General features: G+C 59.3%; 1 protein-coding gene across 2 annotated transcripts in view; it reads right to left on the bottom strand.

Annotated features, from left to right (window-relative positions):
• The window catches only part of ERGIC1 (endoplasmic reticulum-golgi intermediate compartment 1), an 85,294-nt gene that overhangs the window by 25,967 nt on the left and 44,009 nt on the right, over positions 1-15,318 (bottom strand). For both annotated transcript variants that reach the window (XR_013996087.1, XM_081092929.1), the window contains exons 3-4: positions 13,648-13,720; positions 3,740-3,834 (exon numbers count right to left, since the gene is read on the bottom strand). Coding sequence is in view for 1 of the 2 variants with exons in the window: in XM_081092929.1 (XP_080949055.1) it covers positions 3,740-3,834; positions 13,648-13,720 (168 nt within the window). In the remaining variant the exon portion in view is untranslated. The remainder of the gene's footprint in view (positions 1-3,739; positions 3,835-13,647; positions 13,721-15,318) is intronic.

Here is a 15,318-nt window from a genome sequence, read left to right as displayed (position 1 = left end):
CAGCTAATGGGGCCAGTGATGGGGGACTGTGGGGTGCAGGGGGGCAGCAGCTAATGGGGCCAGTGATTGGGGACTGTGGGGTGCAGGGGTGACACTCTGCTAGGTGGAGGCTGCGGCAGGCAGCAGAGGGTCAGGGTGAGGAGGAGGTCTGAGGCCGGGCCCTGCCGGCCTTTACCCACCACCCACCCGGGCAGAGGCTCTCCATCTCTCTAGGCCCCGTTTCTCTCTTGGGAAATGGGGTGACAGCAACGCAGCCTTCCTCGGGGAATCACGAGCTCACACAGCTCATCCGTATCGGAAACGCTCAGACAGGGCCTCACGCCCAGGAGTGGCAAATGCTTAATGAGCTTCAGCACTTCCTGTACCTCAGTCAGCCTCTGGGTTCCCTGGTTAAACCGGCTCATTCATTCATTCATTACTCATTCATTCACTCATTCACACCTTCCTTTACCCCCATGCCTGTTCCTCCAGGCCCGCCCTGCAGGGGCTCAGGCACTTTTTGGGGTTGCTCAGTACACTAGATGGGAAACCTGGGGAGTCCTGGTCCTCGACTCCAGTGTGACTCCACCACCTCTGTGACTCAGCTTCCCAGCCTGGAAAATGGGCAGGCGCATGCCAACTGCTTGTGCTGAGAGGGTCCAAGTGGTGGTGGTGGTGTCCCCATAAACTACAGAAACGCAGGCATTTCCCCAAGGAGAATGCTAGGACGGAGGTTGCCATGTAGAGAAGGGGCAGCTGGAAGCAACATTTCAAGCGAGCTCATCTTAAAAGGGAACCCCGATTCCTCAGTGGAGACGGGGACGTGGACCCGGGCCCATCCGGAGAAGAGAATGGGATGCAGCCCTTGACGAGGCTGCTCACGGGTCTGCAGGACATGGGCGTGAGGCTCGCGCAGCGGGTCCCCATTTGAGTCAGCAGTTCCATCCCGGAGGCCTGTCTCCCAGATGCACACGTGACCAGGCGTGTGCAGGGGGCTCTCCGGGCAGCCTTATTTGAAACCGTGACAACTGCAAGCAGCCCAGCTGCCGTCGACGGCGCCTGGTCAATGCAACGGCCTCCTCAGGAATGCCGGCGGCAGGGACGTGGGAGGGGCCGCGCAGGGCAGGGCTGTGGCCACGGGTGCGGGGCTGCACCTGGACAAGTTACCTGACCTCTCTGTGCTCCAGCCTCCATGTCTGAGGAGGAGGAAAAACTAAAACAGCACTTACTATGTGCTAGACACGCCTCGAGGTGCGTTTTAGGTAAGTATGTTCCCTCTGGACATCCCTGTGGGGCAGGTCACCTTGTCAGACCCATTCTTTGGGGGAGACACTGAGGCACAGAGAGGTCAAGTAACTTGCCTGAGAACTCACAGCTAAGAAGCGATGAAGCTTGGATTGGAACCCATGGAGCCCACAGGCTCTTTAGCACACCTCACGCCTTAACACAGCCCAAGCGTTCCGGGCGGGGCCCGGCCCGGCCTCCAAGCTGCAGCAATGCTAGCTGTGGTTACTGGTTTGCTAATCCTATGAGGCATCGAAGAACAGCTCCAAGATATCAGCTGGAAAAAGAAACCCCAAAAGGCCCCATACAGTTGGGTCTCAATGATGGAAAAAGAAAGAATGTTGACAGGCAGGCTGGCAGACAGACAGACGGACACAGAGGTGGGGGGAAGGGTCCCCACTGCTGGCAGAGGCCACCTCTGGGGCGGGTGGCACCCTGGGGAACATGTATTTCTTTTACTTTTTTCTTGATCTACTTCTGTATTTTGAACATGTATCTTATTAAGAAATTTAAAAAAATATGTATTCCTGTATTAGTTGTGTAACCCAAAAAGCCCATCGTTTGAAAAGCAGGATATGAGACTGCACATGCAGCATGAGCTCAGCCGGGTGTAGAAATGTTCGGAAGGGAAAGCCAACGGGACGGAACGGCCTGGACCGCCAGCCGAGGCTGTGGCGGGGGGTGAAGGATGGGCGATTTCTTCTCTCGCTGCAGCTCCGGATTTTCCAAAGGTACAACGATGAGCACACATTTGTTTCCCTATAATATAAACTTGCAGTTCTTTTTGAAAAATTCCAGGGTGTGGGGCTCCAGCAGGAGCCACGGGGGTCGGGGTTGGCCCCGCAGAGGGGTCGGACCCCAGGAGCCAGCGCGGCCGCCGCTGGAGGTCGCTGGCCCCGCTTGGGCCGCTGCCTGGAGCTGGGACGGAGCCTAGAACCACATCCCTTCCCTCCCCTGTCCCGCTGGCCCCAGGCCTCTGGCCTAAGAATTTCCTTGTTCCAGAGACATGACCAGTTCCTGAATGAGAAGCTGCCAGATGAGTTATTTTTCTAAGAGAAAGAGGATAAAATAAAAATAAAGCCGACCTATTTCAACAGGTTCCCTGGCTCAGGGCCTGCTGTGGATTCAGGATTGTGATGCAACTCTCAGCAAAAGCAGTAACAGGGCGGACCCCCTATCTTTGCCTGCAGACCTGCCCGATGTGCTGCCCTTCAATAGGAAGGAAGGGGGGTTACGTGCCAGGCTGGGGCAGAGGAACTGCTAGAACCCCAGTCCCAGAGGGGACCCCCAGTCCACTCACCCAGAAGTCTAAGAACCAGCTTACCACATCCTCTCAACAGCTTCAGGCAACAGATAGCACCAAGCCCATTTTACAGATGAGGAAGCTGAGGCCGGAGAGGTGGCCTCAGCCAGCGTCACACAGGTTTACTGACCAAAAGAGCAGAATCTGATGCCACACACCACTCTTCCAATGCGTTCTGTCTACACAAATAATTCATTCTCTTGGTTGAAACAAATGGAACAAACAAGATAGAGTGTGAAGTGAAAAAGGAAGTTTCCCGGCGGCTGCTGACAGCTCAGAGCCGCATCCCTTTCCGGGTGGCTACTCTTGGCTGGTTGGGGGTCCCCTCACCTTGAGATGCTTGGGGAGGTTATACGACCCCCACCCATCACCCACACCCCACCCTGCAGCTGTTGGTCAAGGATATCAGGGATGCGGATAATAACAGCCCGGCCCTGGCTACCAGGAGGGACCACCCGCGGTGTCATTCCCACGCCAAGCATCTCTGCGTGTCCTCTCACCTCCCTGACGCCCGTACACGTTCCTTCTGAGAGCCCTCCCTCAACCAGCCATTTGCAGGCAACCTAACTCTGCTTCTCCGACCTAAGAGACTGCACCCCCCCCACCCCCCCAACACACACACACACACACACACACACACACACACACACGTGCGCGCGCGCGCGCACACACACACGGCTACTCTCCAGAGGTAACCCCCGTTAGCAATTTCTTGATTTTTATCCCAGAAAACCACCAAGTGCATTCACATGTGGTCACATTCTCCCCCCGGAGTGTGGAGAATCCCACGCCACGTGTGGTTGGAGCCTGCGCTGTTTGTTTAGCTCGGTGATGGCGAACCTATGACACGCGTGTCCGAGGTGACACGCGAACTCATTTTTTTGGTTGATTTTTCTTTGTTAAATGGCATTTAAATATATAAAATAAATATCAAAAATATACGTCTTTGTTTTACTATGGTTGCAAATATAAAAAAATGTCTATATGTGACACGGCACCAGAGTGAAGTTAGGGTTTTTCAAAAGGCTGACACGCCGAGCTCAGAAGGTTCGCCATCACTGGTCTGGCGGGTCCCGGCTGCCTGGCCAATCGTGCACCCGAGCTCTGCCTACACGGAGGGGGGCGGGGGCGGGGCGGTGTCCTGCTGGGGGGAGGGCTGCTGGGAACACTCACGGTCACAGTGCAAGTTGGGTAAACTGATGTTGAGGCTGACGTCGATCTTGCCGCCGCTGTCCTTGTCCGGGTCATCCACGTACAGCTCATTCACACTGCGGGGGACAAGCACGGGGGGAGCCTTGGCTGAGACGGGGGCAGGGGGCCGCCGGGGACCCCCTGGCGTGGCGACTCCTGCTCCGAGAGCCTGCGCTCCCTCCGGGGGAGCCTGCGCCTGCTCAGGTACAGGCCAGCGGGGCTCCCGTCCCACAGCTGGCGATGGCAGGTGCCCTCCGAAAGCTGGCCCAGCACTGGAGGGAGGGTGGGTCGAGGCAAGAGCAAAGGAGTCAGGCTCCAATGCCGGCCCTGCCTCTCTCTGTGGGAACTCAGCAGCTGTCACCTCTTCCTCTGTCTTTTTTTTTTTTTTAATATATTGTTATTGATTTCAGAGAGGAAGGGGGATGGAGAGAGATCAGCTGCCTCCTGCACGCCCGACACCCCCTATTGGGGATCGAGCCTGCAACCCGGGCCTGTGCCCTGACCAGGAATCCAACCGTGACCTCCTGGTTCATAGGTCGCCGCTCAACCACTGAGCCACACTGGCCGGGCCCTTCCTCCTCTCTTGGGCGCCCCTCCCGCCCCGACTCTCACAAACCCTGGGCGGGTACCGGGTCTGAGAACACTGGAGCATGCAGCCGTGTCTGTGGCTGCTGCAACGAACTGTCAGAAAGTTAGTGACTTAAAAGTTAATGGCTCTCCTGGAGGTCAGAGTCTAGACGCGTTCTGCAGGGAAGAAGGCATTTTCCTGCCTTTTTCGGGGTCCGGAGGCCGCTCAGCTCGCACCCCCTCCTCTCTTCCCAGCCGGCCCGTGGCATGGCCTCCCCTGGCACGGCCGCTTTCCTCTGAGAAGCCCTCTGTGCTTCCGCCCTGCCCACCTGCGCGACCAGGGTCACCGTCCCACCTCAAGACCCCTGACGTAATCACACTGTAAAGTCCCTTTGCCGCGTGAGGTAACAGTCCCCGGGTTCAGGGAGGGGGAGGGGACGCTCTGGGGGAGGGCACAGTGTCGGGCAGGTGGCTCGAAGGACAGCCAGGACACCTTGCCGTTGGGGACAACAGCAACACACGGGGGTCCGCGAGCGACGCTCATCCATTCAACCTGTGCGTCTGAGCACCCGGCCTGCCCGGCACTGGAGGGCGAGGACCCAGACGCCGTGGTCTCGGCCCTCCCGGAGCTCAGACACCCCCGCCTCCTGGGTAAACAGCCAACCAGGTGACTGCCTTGACGGAAAGACATGGGGCCCCCCCACTCCCAGAGGGACAGGCGGTGTGGCTGCCCTCGGGAAAGTGGCTGGGAAGACTGCTCTGAGGAGGTGGCCGCTGAGGTCTGAGCCTGAGGAGCTGTCCTGACAAGGGGGGGGGGGGTGTCTCTCGGGACAGCGGGCAGAGGCCTGGGAGAGGGAGGGGCACGGCTCCTTGAGGAACTGAATGGAGGTCGCTGGCTGCAGTGAGGAGCAGAGGGAAGCGGGGTGGGGTTCGCTGGCTGCAGTGAGGAGCAGAGGGGAGTGGGGGTCGCTGGCTGCAGTGAGGAGCAGGGGGAGTGGGGTCGCTGGCTGCAGTGTGGAGCAGAGGGGAGTGGGGGTCGCTGGCTGCAGTGTGGAGCAGAGGGGAGTGGGGGTCGCTGGCTGCAGTGAGGAGCAGGGGGAGTGGGGTCGCTGGCTGCAGTGTGGAGCAGAGGGGAGTGGGGGTCGCTGGCTGCAGTGTGGAGCAGAGGGGAGTGGGGGTCGCTGGCTGCAGTGTGGAGCAGAGGGGAGTGGGGGTCGCTGGCTGCAGTGGAGCAGAGGGAAGTGGGGGTCGCTGGCTGCAGTGTGGAGCAGAGGGGAGTGGGGGTTGCTGGCTGCAGTGAGGAGCAGAGGGGAGTGGGGGTCGCTGGCTGCAGTGTGGAGCAGAGGGGAGTGGGGGTCGCTGGCTGCAGTGTGGAGCAGAGGGGAGTGGGGGTCGCTGGCTGCAGTGTGGAGCAGAGGGGAGTGGGGGTCGCTGGCTGCAGTGTGGAGCAGAGGGGAGTGGGGGTCGCTGGCTGCAGTGTGGAGCAGAGGGGAGTGGGGGTCGCTGGCTGCAGTGTGGAGCAGAGGGGAGTGGGGTCGCTGGCTGCAGTGTGGAGCAGAGGGGAGGGGGGTCGCTGGCTGCAGTGTGGAGCAGAGGGAAGCAGGGAGTGGGGGTCGCTGGCTGCAGTGTGGAGCAGAGGGAAGCGGGGTGCGGCACTCAGAGGATGGGCGGGGGCCGGGCCAGGCCAGGCGGGCTCTGAGGCCATGAGGAGGCTTTGCACTGGAATCCCAGCCCAGTGCCACGGTCAGGCTGCATGTAACAGCCTCCCTCTGTCTGCCACAAGGAAGGCTGCCCGGGGGGGCTGCCATGCCTTCGGAGACCGGACGAAGGCTGCTGCAGGTGCAGGTGACAGCGGGTGCCTGGGCTGGGTGTGGGGGGATGGAGAGGAGGGTGGGGGCGCCAGAGCAGGCGGACTCCCTGATGGCCAGGGCATGACGTCTCCTTCTGGAACCATTCACTGGAAGAGAGCGGGATGGTGGGAGGGAAAGGCACTGGGTTCCGTGTGGCTGCTGAGCTCGAGGTGCCTTGGAGACATCCTGGGAGCCGTGTCGGACGCCTGGTTCCCAGATAGCGCCCCTCCATGGGAGGGAGCTGAATCTACAGGCCTCGTGGGCAGCTACGGGCAGCGCCAGGCGGCCCCTGGGGTCCTGGGCACAGGCGGTACATAAAGGACTGCGGCTCTAACCAGTCCGACGCTGCGAGAGCCTCATCAGCGGCTACTTCTTGGGGAAAGAAGGAGTCAGGCCAGGGCCAGGGCGGTTGGTTTTTACTAAGACTCTCCCTGCCTCTGCGCCCCAGCCCCTCGTGTGGAACGTGGGCTCGCTCACAACACACGCCGGGGTCACAAGGGTGTTCCTAGGAATGAGAGCGAGGCCTGCACAGCTCAGCCTTCAGATGGCTGGGCCTCCAGCCCATCAAGCCGGGAACGGCCCAATCGGGTCTGTGGGCATTCACGTGGTCCCGCCTGCCCCTGCGGAATGTCCTGATCCCTATTCTACAGGCAGGAAACTGAGGCTCAGAGAGGGTGAGTCCCATCCCCAAGGCCACACAGCAGGACATGGCTAAGCTGCAACCCCAACCCGGCCCGGTCTGCCTTCTGCCCGAGCTCCAGGCCTCCCCTGGCCTCCTCCTCCTTGTCCTCAGCATCCAGGGTCAACGGGGAACACGAGGGGGGCCCTGGGCCTCCGAGGCCACGGCGTGCGGGGTGGGGAGACAAGGGCCTGTGCTTGGCAGGCTTGTGGCGTTGGCCCGCATCAAGGAACAGGAAGGACCAATGAGCCAGGGAGAGGAGCGGACAGGATGGCAGGGGGTGGTGCTGGAGGATGGACATCTCAGGGCCGAATGCTTCAGCGCCCGATTCCCACCCCAGCCTCACGTCGCAACTCAGGAGGGTGGTTGAACAATGAGCTTTGGGGTGATTAACAGAACGGTCACTGGGTCACTGAGGGAGAGCCCCAGCCGCCCTTCCCAGCCCAGTGAGACTCTTCCTTGAAGCCGCTCACCTCTCCCACCTGGAGGGCGGGCCCCGAGCAGCACTGAGGGATTGTGGGATGATGTCACCCCTTGGCAATCCTCGGGAGGTGACCTCAGCTCCCAGAGCAAGGTGAGCCTCAGGTGTGGCGCCCAGGTGAGCACACCCTGGAGGCCCCCTGCGGGAGGCCCCTCCCAGCCCAGGGGCCCCCGCTCCCCAGACAGAGGGGCTGGGGAGGGTGGGAAACCCACTACCTGCCAAGCTCAGGCTGTTACGTGAGGCTAGAGCTGGCTGCTCCCAGGCGCCTCCCTGCAGAGCCCGGGGCTGTGGGATGAACGGTGCAGCCACCTGTGCCACCGCCCGATGAGGTCAATGCGGCCACCTACCTTCCGGGCGAGTCCCAGGCAGCGTTCCTGCCGTTCAGCTGGCGCCACAAGCCCACCCACTGTGTCATCCCAGGGGCCGGCCAGGCTGGCTCACCTCGTTGCCCAGGGCCGAACTGGTTTTCACAGGTCATTTTAAAAGCCCATTGGGAGCAAAAATAAACTTTTTATGGATTCACCAAAGTTTGGGGACTCTGGTGAGGGCGATGAGAAGACCCTGGCTCTGCCACTGAGAAGCTGGGGGACCTGGGACAAGTCGCTTCACCTGAGCCTGTAAAACGGGTAGAACTTTCTATGAAGTGTAAAGGCAGGCAGAATTAGCCCGGCCAGCGTGGTAGAGCATTGACCTGTGAACCAAGAGGTCACGGTTTGATTCCCAGTCAGGGCACAGGCCCTGGTTGCGGCTCAGGCCCAGTGTGGGGCATGCAGGAGGCAGCCGGTGAATGATTCTCTCTCATCATTGATGTTTCTAACTCTCTCCCTCTCCCTTCCTCTCTGAAATCAATTAAAAAAAAATATATTAAAAAAACATAAAGACAGGCAGAATTAATCTATGGTAACAGAAGTCAGAATAGTGGGGGGGGGGGTATTACTGACTGAGAGCGGGGACAGGGAACCTCCCAGCTTGTGGAAATGTGTTGTCTGGTCGGGGTGATGGTGACGTGGATGTCGGGGTGATGGTGATGAGGATGTTGGGGTGATGGTGACGATGTAGAGGTGATGGTGACGTGGGTATTGGGGTGAGGGTGACGTGGATGTCGGGGTGATGGTGACATGGATGTCGGGGTGATGGTGACGATGTAGAGGTGATGGTGACGTGGGTGTCGGGGTGAGGGTGACGTGGATGTCGGGGTGATGATGATGTCATGTAAATACAGGCAAACATGCATCAAGCCTCATCTTCAAGATCTGTGCACTTTGCCGTCTCTAGGCTATAGACGCCTCACTAAAAAAAGGAAAGAGAAACAGGAAGGAGGGGAGGGAGAAAAAGAGGAAAGGAGAAAGACAGACAGACGAAAATGGGCTATGGATTCTGGCTATTTCCCGGGCTGTGTGGAGGACTGGCCATAAAACACAGGCTGCCCAGGCAGGGCTGTCTGACACTCACTGAACTCTGTTAGATGGCATCGTGGTGGAAGTCCAGGCTCTCGGGGTCAAACCCTGGCTCTGCCACCTCCTGGCTGACTGACCTTGGCCAAGGGGCTTTGCCTCCATCAGCCTCGGTTTCCCCAGATATAGGACAGGGGCAACCACAGACGTGGCGCGACCTTCGTAAACAGTAAGTGCTCCATAAATGTCCACTACTTTCCCTGCTATTATTAATACCAGTGTTTACTGAGTTGATAACAACAGGTACAGCAACAGTATCCAGGGTGCTGTGGTGAGGATTAAATGTGTTCATGTGTGGCTCGGCCGGTGTGGCTCAGTGGTTGAGCGCCGACCTATGAACCAGGAGGTCATGGTTCGAGTCCCAGTCAAGGGCAAATGCCCTAGTTGCGAGCTTGATCCCCCGTGAGGGGTGTGTAGGAGGCAGCCGGTCAATGATTCTCTCGCATCACTGATGTTTCTATCTCTCTCTCCCTTCCTCTCTGAAATTAATAAAAAATGTATTTAAAATAATCAATACATAAATGAATGTGTTCATGTGTGTAAGGTGCCGAGCACCGCCCTGGTAAGTTCCAAGGCCCGAGTAAAAGCTGGCCTCTCTTATGACTAATCAGAGGAGATGTCCCCGTTCTGGGCTCCCCGATGGTGGGCTTTCCCAGGTCGTATCTCATTTAATACGCGGGACTAGCCTGGGTTTGATAGGGGTTACTTTGTTCTTTTCACAAATGAAACCAGACGGCCTGGCCAAGGTCACACAGCCACAAAGCGGTAGAGGCAGGATCTGAACCTAGAGCCCCGGGAGCCCAGTGCCATATTCTTTCCATGGAATGACACTGGGTGGGAGGAAGCAGTGAAAACCTGAGGGGCAAGGGGCGCCCAAGTAGATGATGCAGGTGTGACCATCTTACTGATAATCGTCCGGTGCTCACCCCCATCCACGGCCCAAACAGCCACAGGGCCTGGAGGTGCTCAGGGATTCACTCCTTTGTGCCCCCAAAGCCTCCCCCTGCCACCACCCGCCACGCCCCACGTACGCAGCAGCGGACTCCCCCAGGAGACGAGGGCTGAGCCGCCAGCACAGAGCAGGGGTTCACGTCTCCGCAGACGGAATGAACGGGGGAGGTAACCAGCGGGGCTGGTGGAGTGGGGGGCACATTCCAGGTGGGGGGACGCCAGACAGCGTCAGGGAGTCTGCGGATGGCGTGGGGGGTGTGGGGGGGTGAGCCTTCGCCATGTAGGGAGAGGAGAGAGGAACTGGGGAGGTGTGTGTGGGGAGCGTAGGTGGAATGCAATGGAGGGCCTTGAAATTCTCGGCTGAGGCGTGAGTCCAATGACATCTATGGAAAACAATTTTATTTGCTTTTAAAAGAGCACTTGAATAGTTCGGATTCCTGCCCAAAGTCCCTGACCTCCGTGCTTCACAAGTGGGCTTAATGGAAACTTACACAGCAGTGAGGCCCGAAGCAAGGGCTGGGGTGGGAGGGGGAGGGGAGAGACGCAGGTTATGTAAGCGAGCTCGCGGAGTTTGACACCCTGACCATTCCAGGTGTCACGATGCCCAAGAAATCAGCCCTTCGCAGACACCCAGGCCTGCCCCCACGCCTTCTCCACGGCTGCTGCGCTAGGACCCTCGGCCCCTCTGCCCTGGGTCATCGCCAGCCTCCTCGCCTGGGCCCTGGCCTCCGGGGCACCTCTTCCTAAGAGGTGAGCATTCGAGGCCTGAACTGGACCCTGCCACTGTGCTCAGAGGCCTGCAGGCTCCCGCCGCTCCTTCACATGACTACCGTGGCTCTCCACCCGGCCCGGCTCCCGGGCCAGGACCCAGGGTAGGTCTCTGGGCTCAGAGGGAGAAGTCAGCTCCTCCTCCTCCTCCTCTTAAGCTACTGGCCTCCTCGCTCTGGGCCTGCCAGGGGAGCGGCAAGGACACGGGTCATGGGAACCTGCCAGTTCCCATGGGGCGGGCGGCGGCCTCCTGGAGTTCCAGCTGCTCGGCCACCTCACCTGGAGGGAGCATCCAAGTCCCAGTCAACTATTCTGACCGAGAAGCAGGGCTGCAGGCGCCCAGGGAGCCAAAATGCTTGGGGCAGAGAAGGGTGGGAGACAGGCCAGGCGATGCTCTGGCTCCGCCACTGACTAACTCACTGACTGTGGTGTTAGCCTCCCGGTGCCTCAGTTTCCCCAGCAGTAAAGTGGGGCTAATTCGAACGTAGTGCCCACTTCACGGGGTTCTGTGAGCCTGGATGAGCTGCTCATCGTGAATGGCTCACCTGGGTGGCTGGCACCGGTCGCCCACGATACACATTCAGAACTGGAAAATTACGAGGTCTTGTATTATGCTACCAATTGTCAATGGAGAGTTCCGGCTGCTAGTTTCTTCTTACAAATCCTCATCAGGTTAATAATTAAGAGCAGCCAGAGCCTGGGCAGCCAAAGGCTGGAATGTTCCATGGCCACGTTCTCTGAGGCGGGGGGGGGGGGGGGGGGGTTTGCTTGCTGCCCTGGAAAGTCAGGCCTCAGAGCACCCTGGGGGGCCCTTTCCCAGCATAATTAACGCCTGTCCAGGGCCCAGGTCGGAGTCCAACCACCCAAACAAACAGGCCTTCCTCTCTCCCACCGGCCAGGCCAGAACAGCGTCTTATGTCACAGATAACCGCAGGCCAGGCTTGGAGCGGTGTGATCCAACCCGCGGTGACCTCATTTCCGGGGGGGCGAAGGGCGGGCTGACCCACTGCGGTCACACAACTGCCAGGGAGGGCCGGCTGCTCCGAAAAGGAAAAGAATGGCGACGCTCCGTTCTCCCGAATCGGCAGGGCTCCCCAGGGCTCAGACGAGCTTCCGAGAGAGGGAAGGCCCCACCGGAGCAGCCTGTTCCCTCTGGTTTCTCTGTGTCGTCCGAGTCCGCTCCCTGCAGACTCCCTGTGGGCAACTTGTGTACTATGGTTACCTGGCAACAGGAGCGAGGGGCCGTAGGGTCACTGCATCGCCCTGAATGGAGCCTCGGCCCCGAAAGGCCTCTCTTCTCGTCCCCACTTCCCTCCCTCGCCAGCCGCTCACACCGCGAATGGGAACGTGCTCGTGGGCCCAGGGCCGGACGCGGGCGCACACTGGATGAATAGCCTCTTGTTTGGGCTCTTCCCTCACCCTCATCTGGCTTCCTCTCCAGGGACCTGGTGGGACCGGCGCGTCCAGGGTGCCCCCAGGAGCCAGGAAGAGGAAGTCGGGGCGGGCGGAGGGCAGGGCGGTGGGAACACTGCGCTCCTGGGAAGGAGAGCCCTGCCCTGGGTACACAGGAGCCGTCCAGGCTCGCAGAGCGGCCCTTCACCCAGCAGCCGGGGCCCCACCTGCTCCAGACGCAAGCTCTGACGTCAGAGCTCTCCTGCCGGCCCCCTGCCTCAGCAGCTACCTCGATGGTAGCTGGAGGCGAGGGGGAGCGCGGTTCTTAACTCAAGGGAGGGGACGAGGAAAAGCACCTTCACGGGGACTGATCGCGCCAGGTGCTGAGCGCCTCACAGCCCTTTAGTGTTACCTGGGGGAAACGTGAAAGGGGTAAATGCAAGGAGAGACGGGCCTACTGATATCAAACGTTATACTCGGTCCTTTCAGGAAAATACAGGCAAACCTCGGTTTATTGCACTTCTCGGGTGTTGTGTTTGTTTCGTGTTAATATTATTTTTATGGATTTCAGAGAGGAAGGGAGAGGTAGAAACATCAATGATGAGAGAGAATCATTGATCGGCCGTCTCCTGCTCAGCCTCCTAACTGGGGATCGATCGAGCCGACAACTCGGGCCTGTGCCCTGACCGGGAATCGAACCGTGACCTCCTGGTTCCTAGGTTGAGGCTCAACCACTGAGCCACGCCGGCCTGGCTTTGTCCTGTGCCGTTTTCCACCACTCTGTGAGGACCCCGGGCTAAAGAAAGGATCAGGGGGGCAGGGAAGGGGAGTGGCGGGCAGGAAGTACATCCAGAAGCAAGTCAAGGGGAGGCGAGGCCAGCGGGCCTGCGGGGCCACCTCCTCGCTGCATGCCCGTGGGCACGTCCCCGCCTGTCTGAGCCCGTCTCCTCACCTGTGTGGCTGTGTGAGGCTTAAAGGTGGTCATGCTTACACAGCAACACGGCCCTCTGGGCCCCAGCAGCTGTTTCAGCTCCCACTGTCCTGTGGCTGAGCGGGAGGCGGAGGAAACCGAGACGTTCCGTGAGTAAAAGAGAACATTCCGGTGCCGGACGGAGGAGCGAGCGGCCAGGGCTTAGCCCCGTGCTGTCTGTCTAGGTCGTCAACACGGACGCAGAGGCCTGGAAGCCTCGAGCCCCTGGCCAGGGCAGGAAGCTCCTGGGGCTAATTCCCTCTCAGAGGGGCGCCCAGGCCGTGACTAAATCATTCCGTGGGCATCTGTGCTGCACGCGGCCGAGCACTTACTAGGAATCGGGGATGCGCCCGCGGCGCGTCAGCTGCTGCCAGGAAGCCCGCACCGGCCCCAGCGGTGGCCCGGGAACAGGGCCGGGGTCAGCAGCCTCGCCCCCTCGGGCGGGAAGCCTCCCGGCTTCAGCGTCCAGTGACCCCAGGAGGAGTCAGAGGGAGGAAAAGCCCCTGGCCCACCAGCGGGACGGCAAAGAGGGCGCCCGAGCTGTGCCCATCGGGGACCCAGGAGGCCCCCCAGGACGGACCCAGATTTCCTCTCCTGCCGTAACACAGCGGCATTCCCTTTGGCTCCAGCTTTTAATCCCGTAAAGAGACACAGGAGCGGCGGTGCCAGGGCTTGGAAAGAGAGCTGGGAGGCCTGAGGTTTCTCTCCGGGTTAGAGCCCCTCCCGCTTCTCCTCTGGGGGCGCTCTGGGACGCCCCCCCCCCCAAGGGGTAACTTACACTTCTGTGGTTATGAATCCGGTGAGCTCCGAGAGGAAGAGGAAGAGGATGAAGAGGCAGCAGCAGACAGAGACTGCAAGAAACAACAGAGACGCACAGTCAGGGTGGAGGCCACATGAGGGAGGCCATACCCCCCCGTCCCCCCCCCTCCCCCCTGCCTCCAAGGAAGAGCTGCTTAGAGGGAGTGGAGAGACCCTCCTGCACACCTCAGCCCTTCCTACTCTTTTTTTTTTTTTTTTAAAGAAGTGATTTTATTCCTCTTGCTTGGTATTTTTAAAAAATATATTTTATTGATTTTTTTTCAGAGAGAAAGGGAGAGGGATAGAGAGCTAGAAACATCGATGAGAGAGAAACATCGATCAGCTGCCTCCTGCACACCCGCTATTGGGAATGTGCCTGCAACCAAGGTACATGCCCTTGACCGGAATCGAACCTGGGACCCTTCAGTCTGCAGGCCGACGCTCTATCCACTGAGCCAAACTGGTTAGGGCATTACTCTTCTTTTTTTTTTTACATAAAAATGTTTTTTCTTTTAGAGAGGAAGGGAGAGGAATAGAAACATCAATGATAAGAACCACTGATTGGCTGCCTCCTGCACACTCCACGCCGGAGGATCAAGACTGCAACCCGGGCATGTGCCCTGACCGGGAATCGAACCGTGACTTCCTGGTTCACAGGTGGATTCTCAACCACTGAGCCACGCCGGCCGGAAGCCCCTTCCTACTCTTGATCTCCATCTGAAGCAGCCCCACTCCCAAAAAGGCAGATTGATACAACGGATACCAAGTCTACAGCTCTGGTACTGACCTGACCCTCCAGTGTGGACCAACCCCCTAACGGGCAGCCCCTCCGAGGGGCCAGCCCGGCTTTCTTCCACAAGAGCCATTTAACGCAGAGGTCAGTCGGAAACACAGGTAGCCAGGTGGTGGTCACCAATGGGTTGCTTGGCTTGAGCGGTACGTACTTTAAAATACGGAGGCAGCATCAAGCAATCTGGACGTTGCGTGTCAAAGTCCAGCTTCTGGCTACTCCAGAGCACTTAAGCCCTGGACCCACATGGGGTCTGAGCTCACCAGTTTGCCACAGGCCCCGCCACTCCCTCTTGCCTCCCTGATTCCTCATGTCCTTGCCGGTCACGGGAGCACAGACGTATAAATCCTTTCTTTCTCTAAGCAAACGGCGGTGCAGGGGACACACCCTCTGCTCACCCAGCAATCCAGTCTAAGCAGGTGCCACACCAGTTCATACAGAGTGCTCACGTGTGATTGCTACTATGACCTGGACATGAATTTCAAATGCCTTCACCCGCTGCTGAGCAAATCCACTGCAGGGGACAGTCTGAGTTTCCTGGCTCCAGTCTGCCCCTTCTCACCTGCAGACGGCAGCGAGGACGCGGCCAGGAAAAGAACCCCAGCGAGGGGTCCGAACGCCCCCTCCTGAACAGCATCACCTCACAGGGCACCCACTTTTCAGGATCGTTTCTACCCCTCTCCCCTCCACCCTCAAGCCCCAGCACCCATAGGATGCTGCCACGATGAGCAAGCCCCAACAAGCAGGCGTTTTTGAAGGTCAAGGCTGACTTAGGTCTGTCCGGGTCTCCTCGCTGCCTTCCTGGCCTTCGGCCTGCACAACGGGCCCCACTTCCTCCCTCTGTCCAGGTTGGAGGTGGAG

This window comes from Myotis nattereri (genome assembly GCF_964212035.1).
Source record: "Myotis nattereri genome assembly, chromosome: 5".
In the NCBI taxonomy this organism is placed as follows: domain Eukaryota; kingdom Metazoa; phylum Chordata; class Mammalia; order Chiroptera; family Vespertilionidae; genus Myotis; species Myotis nattereri.
Note: the sequence above shows the minus strand (reverse complement) of the source record. Positions and strands in the feature narration are given on the sequence as shown.